General features: G+C 38.4%; 1 protein-coding gene across 3 annotated transcripts; it reads right to left on the bottom strand.

The window, feature by feature from the left end:
• Positions 1-2869: 2869 nt before the first annotated feature.
• LOC116315655 (interferon-induced protein 44-like) lies at positions 2870-18198 on the bottom strand. 3 transcript variants are annotated; one of them, XR_005612806.1, is made up of 10 exons: positions 17543-18198; positions 11186-11197; positions 10766-10796; positions 9845-10046; positions 9604-9747; positions 8720-8891; positions 8461-8561; positions 7542-8355; positions 6291-6853; positions 2870-5839 (listed from the first exon to the last, which is right to left on the bottom strand). XR_005612806.1 is itself a non-coding variant. In XM_039611095.1 (8 exons), exons 1-8 carry the CDS (start codon positions 17562-17564, stop codon positions 8188-8190), a joined length of 852 nt encoding a protein of 283 aa, XP_039467029.1. In that variant the 5' UTR covers positions 17565-18198; the 3' UTR covers positions 6873-8187. The 3 variants fall into 3 exon arrangements, 1 of the variants encoding a protein (XP_039467029.1); XR_005612807.1 differs by lacking the exon at positions 17543-18198 and adding an exon at positions 12833-12905; XM_039611095.1 differs by lacking the exons at positions 2870-5839; positions 6291-6853 and having other exon boundaries at positions 6873-8355.
• Positions 18199-20003: the final 1805 nt, after the last annotated feature.

The raw sequence follows: 20003 nt of genomic DNA on the forward strand, positions 1-20003 counted from the left end.
ATTACTTCTCTTTAGTGTTGCATTTTTTTCTGCTTGGACACAAAGGTTAGAAGCATTAGTTGGTCTACATGTTGTCGTAATGTTGCCAGCGACCCTCCTCAAAAAGAATATTTGTGCCTGTGTACGTGCTGTAATATTGTGCTTTGTTGTAGCTATGGGAGGACAGAGCTCTCAACCTGATGACTCCTTGTTTGAAGAGTAAGACGTTTAAAACGAGAATCAAGCTTAAACTTTACAAAAACAACTGTGAAACATTGCACAGTTAATGTTCTTTATGTATTTTGTTACATTCAGAAAATGAATGGCGGAAACTAGAATGGAGGTGAGTGTGTGCTGATGTTCAGTGTTTGCTTTTAGGCTTCATGGACTAAAACTACAAATGATTACCATCTCTAATCAGTCACCATTAGCCTTGTTCTGAACTGCGCCTGTACTGTAACTATAAAATATCTGCATCACAGCCTTATTTGGCTTTAACACCGCAAATGTTCTTCCACAAATAGCAAAGAGAATGATCTGCAGGACATAAATACATACCAGCCTCATAACAGTGAGATCCAGTACCTCAGAATTCTTCTTTGTGGACCCACTGGTTCTGGAAAGTCCAGCTTCATCAACCCGGTTGATGCCGTTTTACGAGAATGAATGACCAGCCGAGCTTTGGCCAATGCAGCTCCTCAGGAAAGCTTCACGAAAACAGTACGTGCCAGTTCTGAACCATGCGGTGTAAGTGTTTAACTAAGCTGTGATGAAACTAGTCAGCAGATGGGTTTCTCCATCAAATGTCATCCTAGGAAACAGTTTTATTATCAACTGTATCATTGCAGACCTCACCCAGCCTATCACAGCCTTCTCCCCTGTCATCAATCTACACTGTGCTAGAGACTAAAGGGAAATATGTTAAAAAAAAGTGAGGAGACAGTATTATTATTATTATTATTATTATTGTAACTTTATTTATATGGCACTTTTCAAAACAGAGTTACAGGTGCTTATCAGGTCAAATAAAAGCCACAGATTGAAGATAAGTGTACATGTTAAAACATACAGATATGTAATCAGCCATAATGACAAACATTCATTCCAACATACACGTATACACACATGCATGATTGCAAACTATGGCCAAAAATGATAAAATATATATGTAAAAAATTATTTTTTAGCAATTTCCTAAAACAAATAACAGAGTCGGTCGGCCTGATTGTATAAACTTGAGAAACCCTGGTACAAGAGACTTATCTCCACTCCTGCAAATAAACGGAAACAACACACACACACACACACACACATAGATGGTGACTGGGAGAGAGAGAGAGAACCACTCAAGGTCAAAGTGGAACAAGGCCATGCTGATTCAGAATCAGTTGTTCAGGGCAAGTGAAGTGCTGGCGTGACACAGATTTTCAGTTTGGAGTTCAGTTTCACTCACTTATCTATTTGTACTTTTAGGAAACAGCCTTATTTAAGCAGTAGCGGTTTTAGATACGTGCGACACGGGCGGTTGCCTGGGGTGGCATCGTGGTGGGGGGCGGCATCACGGGCATCGGCAAAAAAAAAATTGCTCGTACTCATGCTGCCCCGACATCAGCCAGCGCATATTGGGAATGGCACAGGCACCGATTGGTTTTCTATCGCCCATTTGCTGGGAGTAAGGGCGCCCTCCGTTATGAGGTGCGCCTGCTGCTGCGGCACAGGGAGGAGAGGGCGGGCGGCGGGGATTCTCTGGCTGGCTGGAGCAGCATCTAATAACCAACTCGCAAAATAAAACAAAATAAAAACAAACCAACAAACACGAAAACACCAGACGTCATGATACAGACTTATAATTTGCACCGATGTTTTTTCAAACTTCTATAAGCAAAAAGTGAGCGCGAGAGGCCTCGGTGCGCCTGCTCGCTGCTGAAGTCAAAGTAAACTTTATTGTCATCTCCGCTACATACAGTCCAGTATATAGAGAGACGAGACGACGAGGCTCCAGTTACAGCAGTGCAAGTAAACGAACAATAAATATTTAAGAGTAAAAAAATAAATATACACTTTAGGACTCGGGGTAAAGGGATCAATAACAATTTAAAATGTATATTTTATATTTTGTTGATTTAAAGTCTCACACACAACCGGTTTTTAAAGTTTAAAAAAAAAGAGAAAAGAAGAAGAGGAGTGTAGCGACTTCCACAGTCGCTAGAGGCCGGGGGATTGAGCCTATTTGCCTGACGCGCTGTCAACTTTACGCAATAATGCGAGAGGTGGAATTGCTTGCTTGTTTATTAAAGTGCTTGAAAAGTTTACAGAGCAATGTGATCGGCTCACGATTCAAACTCTTAAAACATCACAGGCTCTAATGCAACAAGGGGAAACTCGTTGTGCTGCGGTCAACAAAAACTACGGCTGCCAGCCCTCCTCTCTGTCAAAATCAAACCAGTGAATGACAGACTGACAACGCCCTCTTAATGTCACCGCTACCACCCACGTGACTCTCGTTACACATCACCATAGCAACCAAACAAATGAAAACCCAGTGATCATTAAAATTCAATACATTTAATTATGGCTCCTACAAGGAGAAACGAGCAAAAGATACAGGTAAGCAGATGTGTCATTGGATAATGGCAGGTCATGTATCCTACAACATTAAGAATCAGAATGCTTTATTAATCCCTAAGGAAATTATGTGGGTTACAGTTCCTCCAAGAAGAAATGGTAAAAATAGTAACAGTAACAGACTAAACTCCAAACAGTATATACAATATAATATTAATTAGTCAGTGTCAATTGTTGATTTGTCCTGTTCTCACTGTATGACGAATTATGATGTCTGTTTAATAGCCGTTTGCATACAATGCATACTCTCTCTCTCTTCATGTGTGTGTGTGTGTGTGTGTGGGGGGGGGGGGGGCAGAGGGCGTGTTCGCCCAGGGCGCCAAACAGGCTAGGACCGCCACTGTATTTAAGCCTCAATTTATTGAATCACAATACTAACTGCCTTATGGTCTCTTCTGATGAGGTGACTTGTTTATCGTAACAGCTAAACATTTCTCTTTTACAGTACACAACTTTCAAAATCCCAAAAGCAGAACCAGGGACTTTTTACCCTTTTGCCTTCACTGACATCATGGGTGTCGATAAGGGCAAAAAAGAGGAGTTGTCTTGGAAGACATCAAACAGGTTATGAAGGGACACGTGAAGGATAGCTACCTGGTATAATAACTGAAGTTTAAGGCAGAACAATACCCCTTTTTAAAATAAGAAAGAGCTACGTGCAATTTATAATTAATTCATTTTTTATTCTTTTCCAGTTCAACACAGAGACTTAAATATCCAAAAGAGATCGCGACTACAATGAAAACCCTGGTCTCAGTGACAAAGTTCATGTTCTGGTTTCTGTGATTTCTGTGAGCCAAGCAAAAACACTGAGTGATAAATATATGAAAAAAATGATGGATGTCAGACAAGCAGCCTCTCACTTGGGCAAGGCTCATTTTTTTCAGTTGATTTAAATAACCTGACAAACATCATCTTTACTCTGAGCTTTTATGTATCAGGGATTCCCCAAATGCTTCTCCAAACTAAAATTGATGAAGCCTTTCTAGAAGTCAAAGAAGACATAAAAAATGTGTATAAGAGCTCACCCTTAAAGGAACAGGTATATACCAGTGATTTTATCAGTTTAAATAAAAAAAGCAATATATACCCTTATAAGAAACAATTGTTAACAAATGTTAAACTGTTCACATTTAGATGGAGAAAGTGAGCCAGTCTCTGGGTATTCCAGTGAACTGCAGCTTTCCTGTGAAGAACTACCACTCAGAAATCCACACGGACGACAACACTGACACGCTGATCCTCAGTACACTGAGAAAGATGATCGACTTTGGAGAGGACTTTGTCAACAGTGTGTAGCTCTGCTAATACCGCAAACAGACTTTTTTAATGCAGCGTTTAAACGGTGATGAACAGGAAGGTTTGCAGTAATGATTTACTTTTTGTTTTTTCTATTTCCATGGATTTAATGCAGTTATCATGTGTATCACGTGCCATTGCAACAGCTTTATTTCCTCTTTCAGCCCTTCTGTTGCAGATTTGCTGGTGCACTCAGAAAAATACTTGAGTACAATAGGAAATGGTAAATTTAATGGAATCTATTCAAATGAAATTTACTTGACTGGGTTGTTTTCAGTTTATATTTTCTTTAATGTTTAATTATTTGGATAAATAAACCTTTGGTTTTAAATATTTCAAATGTTTCAGTTTTAATCCCAATTATGCTTTTATCATTATGAGGGCAAAAAAAAGTTTTTTTGAGTGTGTGTTTGGGATCATTGCATTGAGTATTTTATAAGTATATCTAGTTTTTGCCAATTGAAATATTATGCGGGAGGATTATCATTATCATTTACTCTAAAATGTTCAGTTAATTGACGTGTTTATTAAGAAGATATGTAAAAATGTCATTTCTTATAGTAAACCTTATTAAACATCAGACTACTCCCATATGATATAATAGACACTTCATCTTAAGTCAATATGATGCTTCATATATTTTAGAAATCTGTTTATCTCACAATAAATAGGATGTTTTGACCATGAGAGTATAAGGATTTGGGTAATACAAAGACTGTGTGTGCGCACTGATATTGTATCAATAGTTCTTCACATTTCACCTTTTTCATAGTAGGAGTTGGAGAGCACCTTCACCCCTCGAGGCCTGCTCATGGCAGAAAGATGGGCTAATTGGCTTCTGATAAAATCTGTGGGACCTTATAGGAGAGTTATCCACATAGCACATGGAAAATAGGGAGAGAACTGGAAAGTACTGGATTTTCTGAATATCTGCCATGGTGACCTGGCATATATTCATGTGTGACCTTGGCAGACGCCTCTGGGAATTTAGAAGTCCTGAAAACCCCTGGGCTGCTGGTCTTTTGTGTATTTTGTCTGTTTTTGTGTTTATTCCAATTCCAAGAAACAATTATGTTTTTGCAATTTGAAGCTACATGTCCAGTTGTCTTTTACCTCTTTTTAATTGAAACAACAATAATTTTGAAGATTTCCAGTTTAGAGAATACATTTCAGAGAACTGTGCAAGTTCTGTGAGTCACCGTACTTGAAAGAGGATAAAATATCAGTGGGATGTTTAAATACGTTGTAAAATTTTCTTTGCAGCATTATAAAATTTACTTCCCAAATCCAAGATCAGAGTAGAGGTACAAAAGCCAAATAAGGCAAGCCTCATCAATAATGGGTTCATCATTTAGGATATATAACCATTTTAAAATTACCCATATTTGGGACATATTAGGCAAACTTTAAGGATTAAAATGTATATTAGTGATTTTTGTCATAACTAATTTTTTGGGGGTCTGGTAGCATGAAAACTAGACACAACCAACAATTTTAGGCATTATTTTCAGTTTCATTGACATAAAATTAGTAAGGTTTGGTCACCTTTGTCTATAAACCAATGGTATGGATGAATCTACACCTAATGACCAATTTAATGCTCCAAAGCAACTATCAGTAGGCGTGGAGCTCTGCCCCAAACATTTCTGCAACTTAGTGCTAACAAACTACAGACACCAAAATCATCAACTCAGACAACTATTTAAATATTTAAATAATAAAGTAGGTGTCCATACAAGTGCATGCCCATATGCTTGAATGAGTGAGTTATGAGAGTGTGTTCCACCAGTCTAGGTATCTGCCATGAAGGAGCTGGAGAAGGAGAAGGAAGAAAGAAAACAGATGGGCAAGGTCTGGTGTTTAGTCTGTTTGCCGGGTGATAAGCCCCTGATGTCAACCATCTGGCTGTGCCTTTCCCAACTTCACCCACGTGCCACTGAAATGACAGATAATTGGAGAGGAGCAACATTACAATGTTTCAATGAATGCATTTTTAACAATTTTTATCTTCCTTTATTTTACCTTTAAACAACAGCTTTTTATTTTAATCCCCACAGCTTGTGATGATTGGTTGATTTGGAGAAAAAAAAATTTATGCTGTACATCACAAGTAGGGTGTGTGACCACAAGCATGTTGGAGCATGATAAGGGAAGATAAATATAAAAAAAAAAGTGATATGAGAAAGTGAAAGTTGTGAATAAAATCACTCTCAGCTTGCAGCACAGTGAAAGGTTTGCACACCAGTTTTATGCTACTGCATATCTGTACCATAACAACAACATATAGAAATCTAACCATAAAACTCTGATTATTAGGCTTTAACATAATAATTCTTCTCTGAACAGTGGCAAAGAGAATAATCTGCAGTGCTCAAAGAATTACTTACCTGATAAAAATGAGCTCTAGTGTCTCGGAATTCTTCTTCGTGGACCCGAGCTGGACCCAAGTCCAGCTTCATTGACTTGTTGAGCCTCTTTTACAAAGAAGAGCGACCACTCACTTCTTGGTGGATGCAACTTTATGGGATATTGTCTCTTTTAAAGTATGTGTTAATTTTGAGTGTGATTTAATCAAGCTCGTGTATTTCATACATGAATAAAGTCTCACTGTGCCACCTTATGGCAAAAATCTGTATATGTTTAGCTATGAAACCTTCCAGTGCTTTTACCCTGTATGATTTTTCACTGATGAGCTGTTTAAAAGTAGAATTTGTTCATTCCCACCAAACTCTCTTCTCTGTGCACTATCAAATGATGCATTGCAGTGACGTCTCCGTAGATGAGCTTATCGGACATGTTACTGCCAGCATAAGCAGCAGCAATCTCTCCAGCGTGTCCTGGTTCTGCCCCGGGGCCTCCTCCCGGTGGGACAAGCCCGGAACACCTCCCCCAGGAGGTATCCTTGTGCCTGAACCACTTCTCTGGTTTCCCTGAAACCATATTCAGTCAGCTGAAGATGATTTAAGGGTTTTTGTTTTATTGTTTCGGAGTCTTTATTTGACAAAAGTAGTGTTAAGCAGATAAGAGCATGGGGGGAGATGCAAACCCACACAAAAGGACTTCATTAAATCTGTTGTATGATGTACTCAGTGAGTACTAAGGGAGTCCCATATATAATTTAGCTCAGCTACATGTACAATTAGAATCTCATTTTAACGAACAGTCACACGAATGACTTAAAAAAAAATCAAACAGAAAAAAATTTGTGTACAACTTTAACTTCTATAGGTTGTCTTTCTTCAGTGAAGGCTTGGAGAGTCCCGTATCAGAATATTGTAGTCTTTCTCTATAAATAACAAATAAGTATTTTTAATTCAGAAGCTCAGGTGATCTAATAGATGAGTAAAATAAAGCAAGTCCAACCTCAAACCCTACTGAAAGGCACCCTTGTTGGTGTGTGTCAACAGTGTTAACCACCATGCCACCGTGCTGGCCCAAGAGTGAAAATGTCATCCATATAGTTATTTCTTTCTTTCATTCTTTCTAATACAGTGAATGACTGTTGGAGATGATTCTATTGTAACTAATGTATGTAACTAATATAAATGCAAATCCATTATCTAACATGTTTGAGAAATTGGTACTCAGGGAGCTAGTAGAGCTAGTGGCCATGCTCCTCGTTCATGTTGAAAGGATACAGCTGACATGGAGCTATCTGATCAAATGGTTGAAGGTTTTTCCTGGCACACCCAGCAGGGAGCAATGTGAGATCCCCTAGGAGGAACTGGAAAATATTTCTGGGAAAGATCTTGACTAAAGGTCACGCCCACAATGTCCTGGAGAAAAGCCTAGTCCTGAAACACAATGACTCTATTCACACAGTTTGAAAGCTTTTCTTTTTTTTAAGTAAAAAAATACAAAAGAAGTGGAAACCGTAGGGGCAAAACAGACACAGATAAAAACAATTAAGACAATCACACTGGGGAGGAAGTAAAATCAAGCAGAAGACACCAGTGACTTGTATATGCTATGGGAAAAACATGAAGAGGTCAAACACACAATACAGACTGAAAACAACACAGTTTTTGCATAAAAGCAGTGGTGTGATGTGTATGAGAGGAAATGCACTGTAGACTAATGTAGCATTAAAACATTAAGTCAGTGAGATAGGAAAATAGTTGCTACATATTAATAAACTTTATCCAATTTGAAGCCAGGAAAGAAAGCTGGGAAAAATGCAGACTGTGAAAATTAACAGACAGTCTAGGTATAAAATGTGTGACTGAATATCTACAGCAGGTATTCAGTCTGATGTTTAAATGAAATGTTTCATTTTCTCATGTCTCAGTCATTCAAGTGGTTGAGGTAGTCTTCTCCAAAGACAACCATCTGTTTCAGTGCACACAGGATGTGAGCATCAGTGGCATCATTTGTATTGATTTCTGAACTGTAGTTCTTCACAAGAAAGATGCTGTTCACTGGGAGGCCCAGAAACTGGCCAAATTTGTAGACCTGAGTGTTGAAAAGATTTCAGTTAATCAGTAACTGTAAAAAGATTTCAGTGCTGAATTTAGAAAATGTAACTGAAAAAGCGCATTTAAAATTAATAAAATTTACCTGTTCCTTCAGGTAGTCACTCTTGTAGATGTTGTTCACATTCCTTTGTGCCTTGCGACAGACATCATCAACTTTAGTGAGAATAGCCAGCTGGGGAATTTCTGTTAATGCAAAAACGTAATCACTTTATAAACATTTGTTTTTCTCCTTCCTTTTTTGCTGCATATTCCATAAATTAATACATATATATATGTATGTATGTATGTATGTATGTATGTATGTATGTATGTATGTATGTATGTGTATATGTGTATATTACCCAACGCAGTGGCTGCCAGTCTGACATCTCTCAGCTTTGCTATCATGTCTGGAGGTAGTAAAGACACTGAGCCAGCAGGAACAACAGTGACCAGAACATGAACTCTGTCACTCAGTTCAGGAGCAGCATTGTATTCTGGAGCTCCCTCTTCCAGCTTGTTTTCAGGATCGAACTAGAAAACAACGGAGTAAGAAGAGGTGTAAAGTTATTTATCCATTTACAAGAGTTAAAGTAATAATTGTGATTAATTATGATTATATTCAGAAGGCACAAACTAAACAGAGCCCTGAAAAGAGTAAGTCTTATGAAGTTTTGACTCTGGAGAAGATGAGATAGAATGAAAGACGGTAGAAGTCAGAATCAGGGGTCTTCAAAGTCAGAAAAGAATGAACTGACCATGCAATAAGGACTTAAAGGCTGCTGAAGTCCATAGATTATCAGCCTGTGATAAACGCCTGAGGACATGGAATACAGGGAGGGAGTGATGCTTGAAAGAAGAAAAGCAGGCTCATGCTGAGACTGAGAATATCACTGCTAAAATTATTATGACTCAAAAGAAAAGTAGCACATCATAAACAGAACTTGTCACAAGATCAAAACCAAGACTACACACCATTACTCAACTCTGAACTCACACACAGCTTATTTTTTAGATATTAACTTTTATCTTGTAGGCATATGAAATAATAATTTGTAAACATATATTCCCCTACTATATCCCATACATTTGAAATGAAAACATTGTAACACCAAAATGTAAATGCAAACACGATTCAGTGATTTGCAAATATTATGAACCCATATAAGAGAACCCAAAAAACATAAATAAACAAAACCAAAAAACTAGACATATGAAACAAAGCCAAAGGTCAAAAGATTTTTACCTCGTAACCATCTTTCACATGTCCTCTTAGGGCAAGTTTAACATCTTCCACATGAATGCCTTTGGTCCTTTCCATGCCCATGATGTCATTGAAAACAAATGAGTAATCACCTTCATTGCCTTTGGAGAATTTATATGTTTTGTACTGAAAACAGAAGATGGAGTTCATAAGTCTTTGTTTAAAGCAGCTACAGTCATTTTTGACAGTAAAAAAAAAGATAGATAGATAGAAACATACATACCTTTTTGGTGAATGAATCTGCTGTAAGGTGTTGATCTGTTGGAGCTCGATTAGCAACTCTGCCTTGTAAAACGCTGTCAACAGAGTTGATGAAGGTAGATTTCCCGTCACCAGTTGGCCCAATAAGCAGAATTCTGAGATGGCTAGCTTCATGATTTCGAGGTCTGTACGATTTCAGAAAATCCAGCGTATCCTGGTTATTCCTGCAAACAATCAACCAAACAGACACTGAAACTTTACAAATAATTTGTTGTTGTTTTTAGAAATAAAAAAGTATCACTTTGTAATTTTTCTAAAAATTTAGCATACATAATATTTCTTGAACTTTAGCCAAAACCTTCTTTTAGGCCATACCAGTCTTGTGTTTTACCAACAAAAACTGAGCTATCATGAGCAGGATAAACAACATCAAATATTATGTCAGTGATCTGGGGCATGTAGGTTTGGATTTCCCGCCCTCCCCTAATCAGTAACACCTTTGTTTAGAAAGAGTATTTTGTCTTTACTTATGTTATCTTTGTCTAATATTTACATTTATTTGATAATCTGAAACATTTAATTGTGAAAAAAATCCAAATAGAAAAGGAAGGGGACAAACACATTGTCACACCACTGTAGTCTCAACAGAGTTACATAAACTACATTCTTGTTCACTAGCTGGCCCACTAAGAAGAGGTTTGAGAAGAATGGTTTCATTATTTTGCTATTTTTGCAATTTCACAAAATCAAGAATTTTTTGTTTATTCTTGTTAATTAAAACAAAACAAAACAAAACATTGAAATAAGATATGGCTTGCACTATTAGCATAACAGCGATGCTTTGCTATCACACACAACAGTCAGCTAGCACAACAAAAAATCTAAATTCTGCGTTAAGCAGCAGAACGAAGCCAAAGCAATAAAATATGTTTATCATACTCACTTTGGCAAAGGCCTCCATGACTGACTAAATACTGAAGAGGAAAATCACATATGTTAACATAATGGGAAGCTAAGAACATAAACAAATAGTGTCACAATGCAAAATTTGAAAATTTATCAAGTTTTACCTTTAACATCATTATCATTAAATAAAATTTGAGTTACAGTAGGTGGAGCATCTATTGCTATTATTGTTACTGTTTTTTTGATGTTCACCTTAATTACTTGGTTAGGTTGAAGAATAAAAGTTCTTTAAAAATGTTTCACATATAAGGATGTCACAGTTTTCAGCGTTTATTGTAAAAATAAAAAAAAACCCCAATGAAACATTTTTTTAAATTTTTTTTTTAACTTTGGATCAATGAAGCGATTATACATTTTGCTCTGAGACTAGTGCAACATGCAACAGGTCTGGACTTACCTCCGCCCATATCTGTAAAACAACACAATTATATGAAAAGGTCAGTAAACTGAAATTAAAAAAAGATGAAAATAGATACAATTTGCAATTCACAGTCTGTCGTCGTCCCTTCATCCTCACTATATGCGTTTGAGTCCATTCCAAGATTCAGAGTCATTCAATTGAGTCTCATAAACAAATATTTTATTGACAGTAAAACAGAAAATATAACAGATGTTTAAACTAAGATATTTGACTATTTCATGAAAAATATTAGTAATTAGTATAAATATAAGTTATAAGTATATTTATACAAGCTAATAAAAATATTCATTTAATAGTTAATTGTGAAAATGATGACTGCAACATGCTACAAAAAAACTTTGGAGGTGGGCACAAAATGCTGGAAAAGTAAATGGTGCTAACAAGAAACAGCTAGAAGAACACTTTGCAGCTAAATAGGTTAATTTACAACAGGTCAGTGACATGATTGGGTATAAAAAGAGCATCTCAGATAGGCAGAGTTTGTTAGAAATAAAGATGGGCAGAAATTCATCAATCTACAAACATTATGCAAATTATGGAACAATTTCAGCAATATTGGGTGTTCATGATCAGGCTGCACTGCATTAAAAACAGGCATGCGTCTGTCATGGACTGGCAACAGGTCAGTGACATGATTGGGTATAAAAAGAGCATCTTAGTCATGGAAATCACTGCAGGGCCTCAGGAACACTGTCAGAAATCACCTTCTGTGTATACAGCTCGACATGCCATCCACAAAAGCAGGTTAAAGCTCTATCATGTAAATAAGAAGCTATATGTGAATATAATCCAGAATAATCACCGTCTTCTCTGGGGGAAAACTCAATTTAGATTTGCTCAGTCAAAGTTGAAAACTTCTATGTGCTCAAATGATTTGAAATGTAAAAATCTTTTTTGGATAACATGGACGCCAAGTCCTCAAAAACCAAACTAAAGAGGAGAAGGACCATCTGGTGTTTTATCAGGGAAGATCTCGCATATTACATTAAGACAAAGTTAAACTATTTTCTATTCTACTTTCTATTTCTATTTTCTCTTTTCCATTTAAGTCTCGGTGCTGAAATACCTGCAGTTCAGACCTTTCACCAACTGAAAGCATTTGGTGCATTAAACCTCCCCTATAAAAGTCCAGCAGCTGTTAAAAGAGGAGAGAACGCTACACAGAGGTAAACATCCCTATGTCAAAAATTCAGTATGAAAACAATAGAATGGAAGGGGTATGTGCACAGTGGAAAGTAGATATGCTCCAGGAGAAGTTAGGTGAACTTGCACATTTTATCAGAGTTCCTTTTTAACACACACACACCTACACACATACACACACGCAAATCAACAAATATATTTAAATAACAACGATAAGAATACCTAGTTATTGAATTTATATTTTTTGTGAAAGTATCTAAAATTGAATTAGTTATTAATTGCAATCAGTTATTAGACACGCAAGAGAGAGAGAGAGAGAGAGAGAGAGAGTCTCAGCTGTAATGCATCAGGATAATTAAATCTCTGATAGCAGAATAAACAACGCCGTGATTGTAACTGACTACACAGTGAACTAATTGTCTTTTTTATTGGTATTGTTACTGAATTTGAGTCAAAGCAGCATAACTGAAAAGGTCTTACCTTCTCCGACGTGGTTCTGGACACAATGACTGCAATGGTAACATGTGGGGCTATTCTGTTAGTTTCCTTACTGCTTTCACTTTCATATTCATCTGTTTGTTTTCAAGTAAGCCACGTGACTTTAAAGAAGCACAGTTTTCTTGTTCACATTACTTTTTGAATTACTGACCTACAGGTTAAGTAACTGAACCATACAGGGTTTGTTTACTCAGATTTCAAGTTCTTATTCTTGTATTTAGTCTTGTTCCCAGTTCCTAGTTATTTTATAGTTTAAGTCTTCTCTCAGTATTCCATCCTCTGGTGTCAAGTTTACTGTATTTAATAAGATAAGATAAGATAAGATAACCTTTATTTTAATTTGTTTTGTTACAGCAGAAAGTGGACAGTGCAAAGTTACATAGAAAAATTAGAAAAACACTGGAATAGGATAAGAATAGGATACTGTGACTAAATAGAATACAAATGCTTTATACAACTGAGTATAATACAACGATGCCAGAAAAGAGTGTTGCACCTAAGAATGCATTTATGTCTGTGTTTTTTTTTGTTTTTTTTTTAACTCTTTGGCTATTGCACTTTCTGTTTTATTTTAAAAGTTAGTTTTTGTTGTGTTTTGCTTTTAGTTTTGCTTTTCTTGTCTCGTCTTCTGTGATGTAGTTCCTCTGTGAGCCATTATCCACACCTGTCTCCAATTCAGTTCAATTTTATTTATATAGTTCCAAATCATCATAACAGTTGCCTCAATGTGCTTTATGTTGTGAGGTAAAGACTCCACTTTCCCCACCTGCTCTTCTGTGCGTATATATAGTCATCTTTTCCCCTTCCCCTTTGTCAGAATGTTATCTTAGCCCTGGAGTCTTTTCCTGTTTTTGATTTGAGTAAGTTTATAGCTTTCATTTTTCCATGCTGTTCTTTATTTCTGACATTTTATATTTTTTACTTGTGTATATTTTTACTTTACTTGAAGCACTTTCAGTATGTGACAAAAATATTATTTAAAGGAAGATCTTTTTCACAAGCCTTCTCAAACTGCAGATGTCGAGGTTATTTTTGTTATTTGTACAACTTTACAGGCTATAGTACTACCTAGTACTACGTAGTACTAACATAGGGAAATCCTGCCATGGACTGTATTAATGTTACTTCTTTGTCTAATAATGTTGTGTATCCTTTGTCCACTATATCCTCTCTCCCTGCTCTGCACATGCCCAAATTGTCTCAGCCTTGCCTCTCTAACTTCGTCTCTAAACTGCTCAATCTGGGCTATCCCTCTGATGTACTAACTTGTTGTCAATTTTAGACACTTACTCCCACTGAAATGCCTACCTATCTTTAACTCTGCCAATTCCAGCTCTGCCTCCTGCTTTTTTGTCAGTGCCGCCATTCTGAAACCATTTGTTGGGTCTAAACATACGACCCTACTGGAATCAGACCACGAGAGACTGCAAACAGAGAACAAGAGCCACTTGTACACTTTATTTGCAAGGTGAGACTGCGCTCAGAGAGCTAACACAAGCACACCTGTAGCCAACTCCAAAACTCCAGCCTCCCCTCACAGCTTTTATTCAGTGAACCCAGTTACTCAACCCCCCACTGTAAAACCCCTGTGGTGTATTGTAAAACCTAAGGCACTGTGTGTGTGCATGCACGTGCGAGCATGTGAGTGAATGTGTATGTGTGTGTATGTGTCTCTGTATACGTGACTTCCTGCTACACAATATATGCTTACAACTGTTTAACCACATCCCCTCACACGCATATGGCTTAACCCCTTTAATGGTTCACCATATATAAGCACTGGCGAGCCCCTAAAGGGCAGGAAGTGAACATCCCTTACCAAATAAGGAAACCAGAGTCCATCCATCCATTCGCTTATCCTTTTCAGGGTCGCTGGAGCCTATTCCAGCTGTCATAGGGCGAGAGGCGGGGTATCCTGGACAGGTCGCCAGTCTGTCGCAGGGCCAACACACAACACACACGCACTCACATTCACACCTATGGGCAATTTGGATTAACCAATTAACCTATCCCCACAAGCTGCATGTCTTTGGACGGTAGGAGGAAGCCAAAGTACCCGGAGGGAACCCACGGGGAGAACATGCAAACTCCACACAGAAAGACCCCAGCCTGATGGTGGAATTGAACTCAGGACCTTCTTGCTGTGCGGCAACAGTGCTAACCACCGTGCTGTCGGAAACCAGAGTCTTTACATGTAATGTGCCTGCAGATGAACACTATAGCTATAGCCTCCCCCACCATCCTACATGTAGGGGAGGAGAATAGAAACAGAAGCATATCTTTAATCATGCAGTTTAAAACAAGGTTCAGAATTTTAACCACAACAATGACAACATTTAACAAAATCACTCCAACACCATGCATCACATCAGATCTCACTACCATTTTGTAAACCTTCCCTTTCACTAGTGGTGCTATCCTTCTGCCACAAATCACTGCTTCTAAATTCAGATGAAACTGAGGTTATTGTACTCTGCCCTAAAAATCTCAGAAACATGGTGTCTAACCAGATAATTGCTCTAGATGGCATTAGCATGGCCTCCATTAACACTATTAGGAATCCTGAAGTTATTTTCACCAGGATGTGTCCTTCAATGTGCATATTAAAAAAATGTGGATGTTTTCTTGCATTTGCACAATATTTCTAAAATTAAAGATGTCCTGTCCTTATACATTTATTATTTCTAGGCTGGACTATTGGTATTCATCATTACACTGTCTTCACACCCTTCCTCCTATTAAAAGGGAGTTTTTCTTTCCCACTGTTGCCAAGGCCTTATTCACAGGTGATCTTCTGATTGTTGTAGTTTTCTCTGTAGTATTGTTAGGTCTGTCTCTTAAAACATGGGTGTCAAACTCATTTTACATCGCAGGCCACATACAGCCCACTTTGATCTTAAGTGGCTGGGCCGGTGAAAGTCAATTTTCTGTCAGTGTAAGGAAGTTACATATTTAACTGTTGGCGAGCAAAGAAGAGAATTTCCCTATTACAACATCCAGCTGCACAGAAGTAGGGAAGTGCCTTCAAGGGAACACCTTGAAAACATGTTCTGGCATAATACACATTAGTGGAAGAAAGGCCATGGATTTCATAATAGAAGCTCTAGATCAGGGGTCTCGAACTCCAGGCCTCGAGGGCCGGTGTCCTGCAGATTTTAGATCTCACCCTGGGTCAACACACCTGAATCAAATGATTAGTTCATTACCAGGCCTCTGGAGAACTTCAAGACATGTTGAGGAGGTAATTTAGCCATTTAAATCAGCTGTGTTGGATCAAGGACACATCTAAAACCTGCAGGACACCGGCCCTCAAGGCCTGGAGTTCGAGACCCCTGCTCTAGATGGTGATGTATAGTTAGCACTACTAAAACTTATTGAGTGTAACTTAATTCTTAAAAATAGAGAGGAAATTCCCACACCAGAGGCTGCTACTCATCGCCATCATCTTAAAGCCATTGCTGCCAAGACACCACCTCTTGATTCACTAGCTGAAATCCTCCTATTGCTTGGACGGGACATTATCTGTGTCCATAAGCTTCGCAGTCAGTGTAACAGGCCACACAATGCACCATATGCCCAACGCTTTTATTTAGGATGCGTAATAATTAGTGCTGTCAAAATTTACACGTTAACGCAAATTAATCCGCCATCATGGTCAATGCAACTAAAATTTTTAACGCAATTAACGCATCTGGAGTGCAGAATGACTCAAAATCCCTGAAATGTCTCTGTCAACGCATTTTGGGCAGTTTGTCCAAGTAGAGTTACCTTCGCACATGCCCAAATGGGCAGTAGATCTGGTAGTGATGGGCAGCTGAACTAACGAAATTAATATGGAAGATGATAAACACACATTGGCCCTCTCGATGGGAAATTTGAGAATTAAAAAAATAACAAGACGGAACAGTCGACCGACAGAAAGTATTATGCACATTGTGCAAGAAGGAATTTTCTTTTCACTGAAGCACCTCCAGCTTAAAATATCACATTGACGCAAAGCATACGTTAGCCGGGAATGCTGGTAGGACATTGGCTAACGCGTCACCCAGCTTGCGACAAACCACTCACGGAGCATCGGGGACTCAGTAAGTCTACCTCGGACATATTGACTGACACAATGCCAAGTGGATTGCAACAAACTGCAGACCTATTAATAAATCGTTGAGAACACACGCTTTACATAGCTATGGTTCCTTGTGTAGAAATGTTTAGCTTATTTTAGAGTTTAGACATGTAGGAATGTTTAGCTTATTTTAAAGTTTAGAAATGTGTTAGATAGAATGTAGAATTATTGTGAGACACTGACACTGCCCTGGATATAAATAAAGGCCTGACTGTGTCATGAACTTAGGAGTAGATCTTAGGAGACCCTCCCCCAATTGAACTGTGAAAGTAAGACAAAGAGGAGTTAATGCTGAGTGGAAATTCCCCCAGAGGATACCTGTGTGGGGGTCTCAACATTTGTAACTTGATAACTGTGGTCTGGAAGGGAGATGGTTTTTATGGCCCCTAGGAAGAGACACACACCCACAGTGTTTTAACTGATACACTCACACATCCACATGCACACAGTCATTCACGTGCACTCACATAGACATACGGGTATGCGCACACACATGTTGCACACTTGGATTAAAATGAATTGAAACCAGTGTGGCTTTGTGAGTTCGCCTTTACTGTATCTGCAAACATCTGCAAACATATATGTAGACATAGCACAACGTTACACACTTTTGCAGTCTCACACAACTCTTATAGGCGCACTGCCTTATGGTTAGTCTTTAAACTCAAATCTCTAATATTTCTTACAGTGCAACAATGAAATAAACATAAACAAAAGATAGTGTGATCCACCAGTCTATATCTGCTGTGATTACAGCCCGGTACAGGTATAAATCCACAAAAGCGCCACGAGGTTTCTGCACAAACTAACGAATTATCTCTAGCTGCTAATCGTTAGCGCCACGGCTAATTCACAATGGGGATTAACGGCCAACTTTCCCACATTCTCTGCAACCCCGTGGACTCATCTGTAGATACATTTTAAGTTATTTACCATCTTGTATCTGCTTACCTGCAAACATATATGTAGACATAGCACAACGTTACACACTTTTGCACTCTCACACAACTCTTATAGGCGCACTGCCTTATGGTTAGTGGCTGGGCTTATTTACTCCCGCTAGAGCTGCTCATTTTAGGGGATACTCCCTCTTGTGGTGTAACGGAGGAATAACTACCCTTCCTGCACTATGTCATTTTTGGAGACTGGGGCACACATTATTTTACAACAATCAAAGAAAATACATATTTGAACAATCAGACCATTTAACTAACTATAATATTGTGACTAAATTATAGGGGGGTGTCCTGTTTTGTCCACGATGTCTTTCTTGTCCTTACACACAGACACTCACATGCTCGTGCATACACACACAGACATACAGAGTTTCCAGCACACCATGGGGGATTTATGATGGGGTCGCCTCTATAAAGCTGGCTGTAACAGACAAAGGGGTAAAGATTGTTTCAGAGGGACACCGGCCTCGTCTTCCCTTCTAGAAGTGCATGCTTAAATGAAGATGAATGAAGATGAATAAAGATGAATAAAGATTTTGTAAAAATAACTACTGAGTTCTGGTGCCATCTCTGGATGCCTCGACGAATAAAAGAACCGGGGTAAAAACTGATTTCGCAACACTTGTTTTAAGGACTTGAAGTGCCTCCCCAAGAGTGACAGAGAGAGAGAGAGTGGATAAATATTTACAGAGTTTTCTGTTAACATGAATGTTCAAGATGTTCAATAAACATGTTAAGTGCTTATATTTTCCCTTTTTTTCTCAAACCTGCACATGCACAGTGAGGATTACGTGTATATATTACAGGTACCGGGTGGCAGCACCTGTAGACAGCTATATATGTGTCCTGTAAACAGGAAAGAAATGATCAGACAGGAAGACGTGGTTGCCGTTTCCTGAATACTCCGCCATTATTTATTAAAATTCACAGTTATGCACTGCTTTTATTACTTTCACAGTATTACAACTGTGTATTTACTTATTCCTAAACATAGCTCATACATTCTCCACATGTGTTCTGTTACCAACTAGACTAAAGGGAATTAACACATTCTAATGTCATAAACATGACCAATTTTCTTGTAAGACTTGGTTCAAAGTGAATTCCAACAAGACAAATCTATAAATCTCAACTAGTTTGGAAGAATGGTGTAATCAGCACCACCTTGACATGTGCACTGAATTCACGGAAACACTTTATGGCAGAAAACAAGGGACTAAAACAATACAGAATAACGGTGGAGCCGATCACTAACATCACAGAGCGTAGGAGGTGTGTCACCCAAACTAACATGTTAACCATAGCATACTGCTAAAGCTGTAAACTAATCAGTAGCGGTTTTTGATACGGGCGACACGGGCGGTTGCCCGGGGCGGCATCGTGGTGGGGGGCGGCATCAGGGGCATGGGCAAAAAAAAAAAAAAAAAAAGTTGCTCGTACTCATGCTGCCCCGATGTCATGCCAGTGCATATTGGGAATGGCATAGGCACCGATCGGTTTTCTATCACCCATTTGCTGGGAGTAAGGGCGCCCTCCGTTTGCGAGGTGCGCCTGCTGCTTGCAGCACAGGGAGGAGAGGGCGGGGTGGCGGGGGATTCTCTGGCTGGCTGGAGCAGCATCTAATAACCAACCCGCAAAATAAAACTAAATAAAAACAAAACAACAAACACGAAAACACCAGACATTATGATACAGACTTATAATTTGCACCGATGTTTTTTCTAAATTCTATACGCGAAAAGTGAGCGAGAGCCCTCAGTGCGCCTGCTCGCTGCTGAAGTCAAAGTAAACTTTATTGTCATCTCCGCTACACACAGTACAGTACATAGAGAGACGAGACGACGAGGCTGCAGTTACAGCAGTGCAAGTAAACAAACAATAAATATAAGAAGAGTAAGAAAATAAATATACACTTTAGGACGAGGGGTAAAGGGATCAATAACAATTTAAAATTTATAATTTACAGTTTGATGATTTAAAGTCTCACACACAACCCGTCGAAAGGGGAGGGAGACCTGCTGCTTCCAAATAGAGCACATTTCATTCATAATGTTGTAAATCCAAGCCCATTATG

The sequence above is a fragment of the Oreochromis aureus genome, linkage group 4 (genome assembly GCF_013358895.1).
Source record: "Oreochromis aureus strain Israel breed Guangdong linkage group 4, ZZ_aureus, whole genome shotgun sequence".
NCBI lineage: Eukaryota > Metazoa > Chordata > Actinopteri > Cichliformes > Cichlidae > Oreochromis > Oreochromis aureus.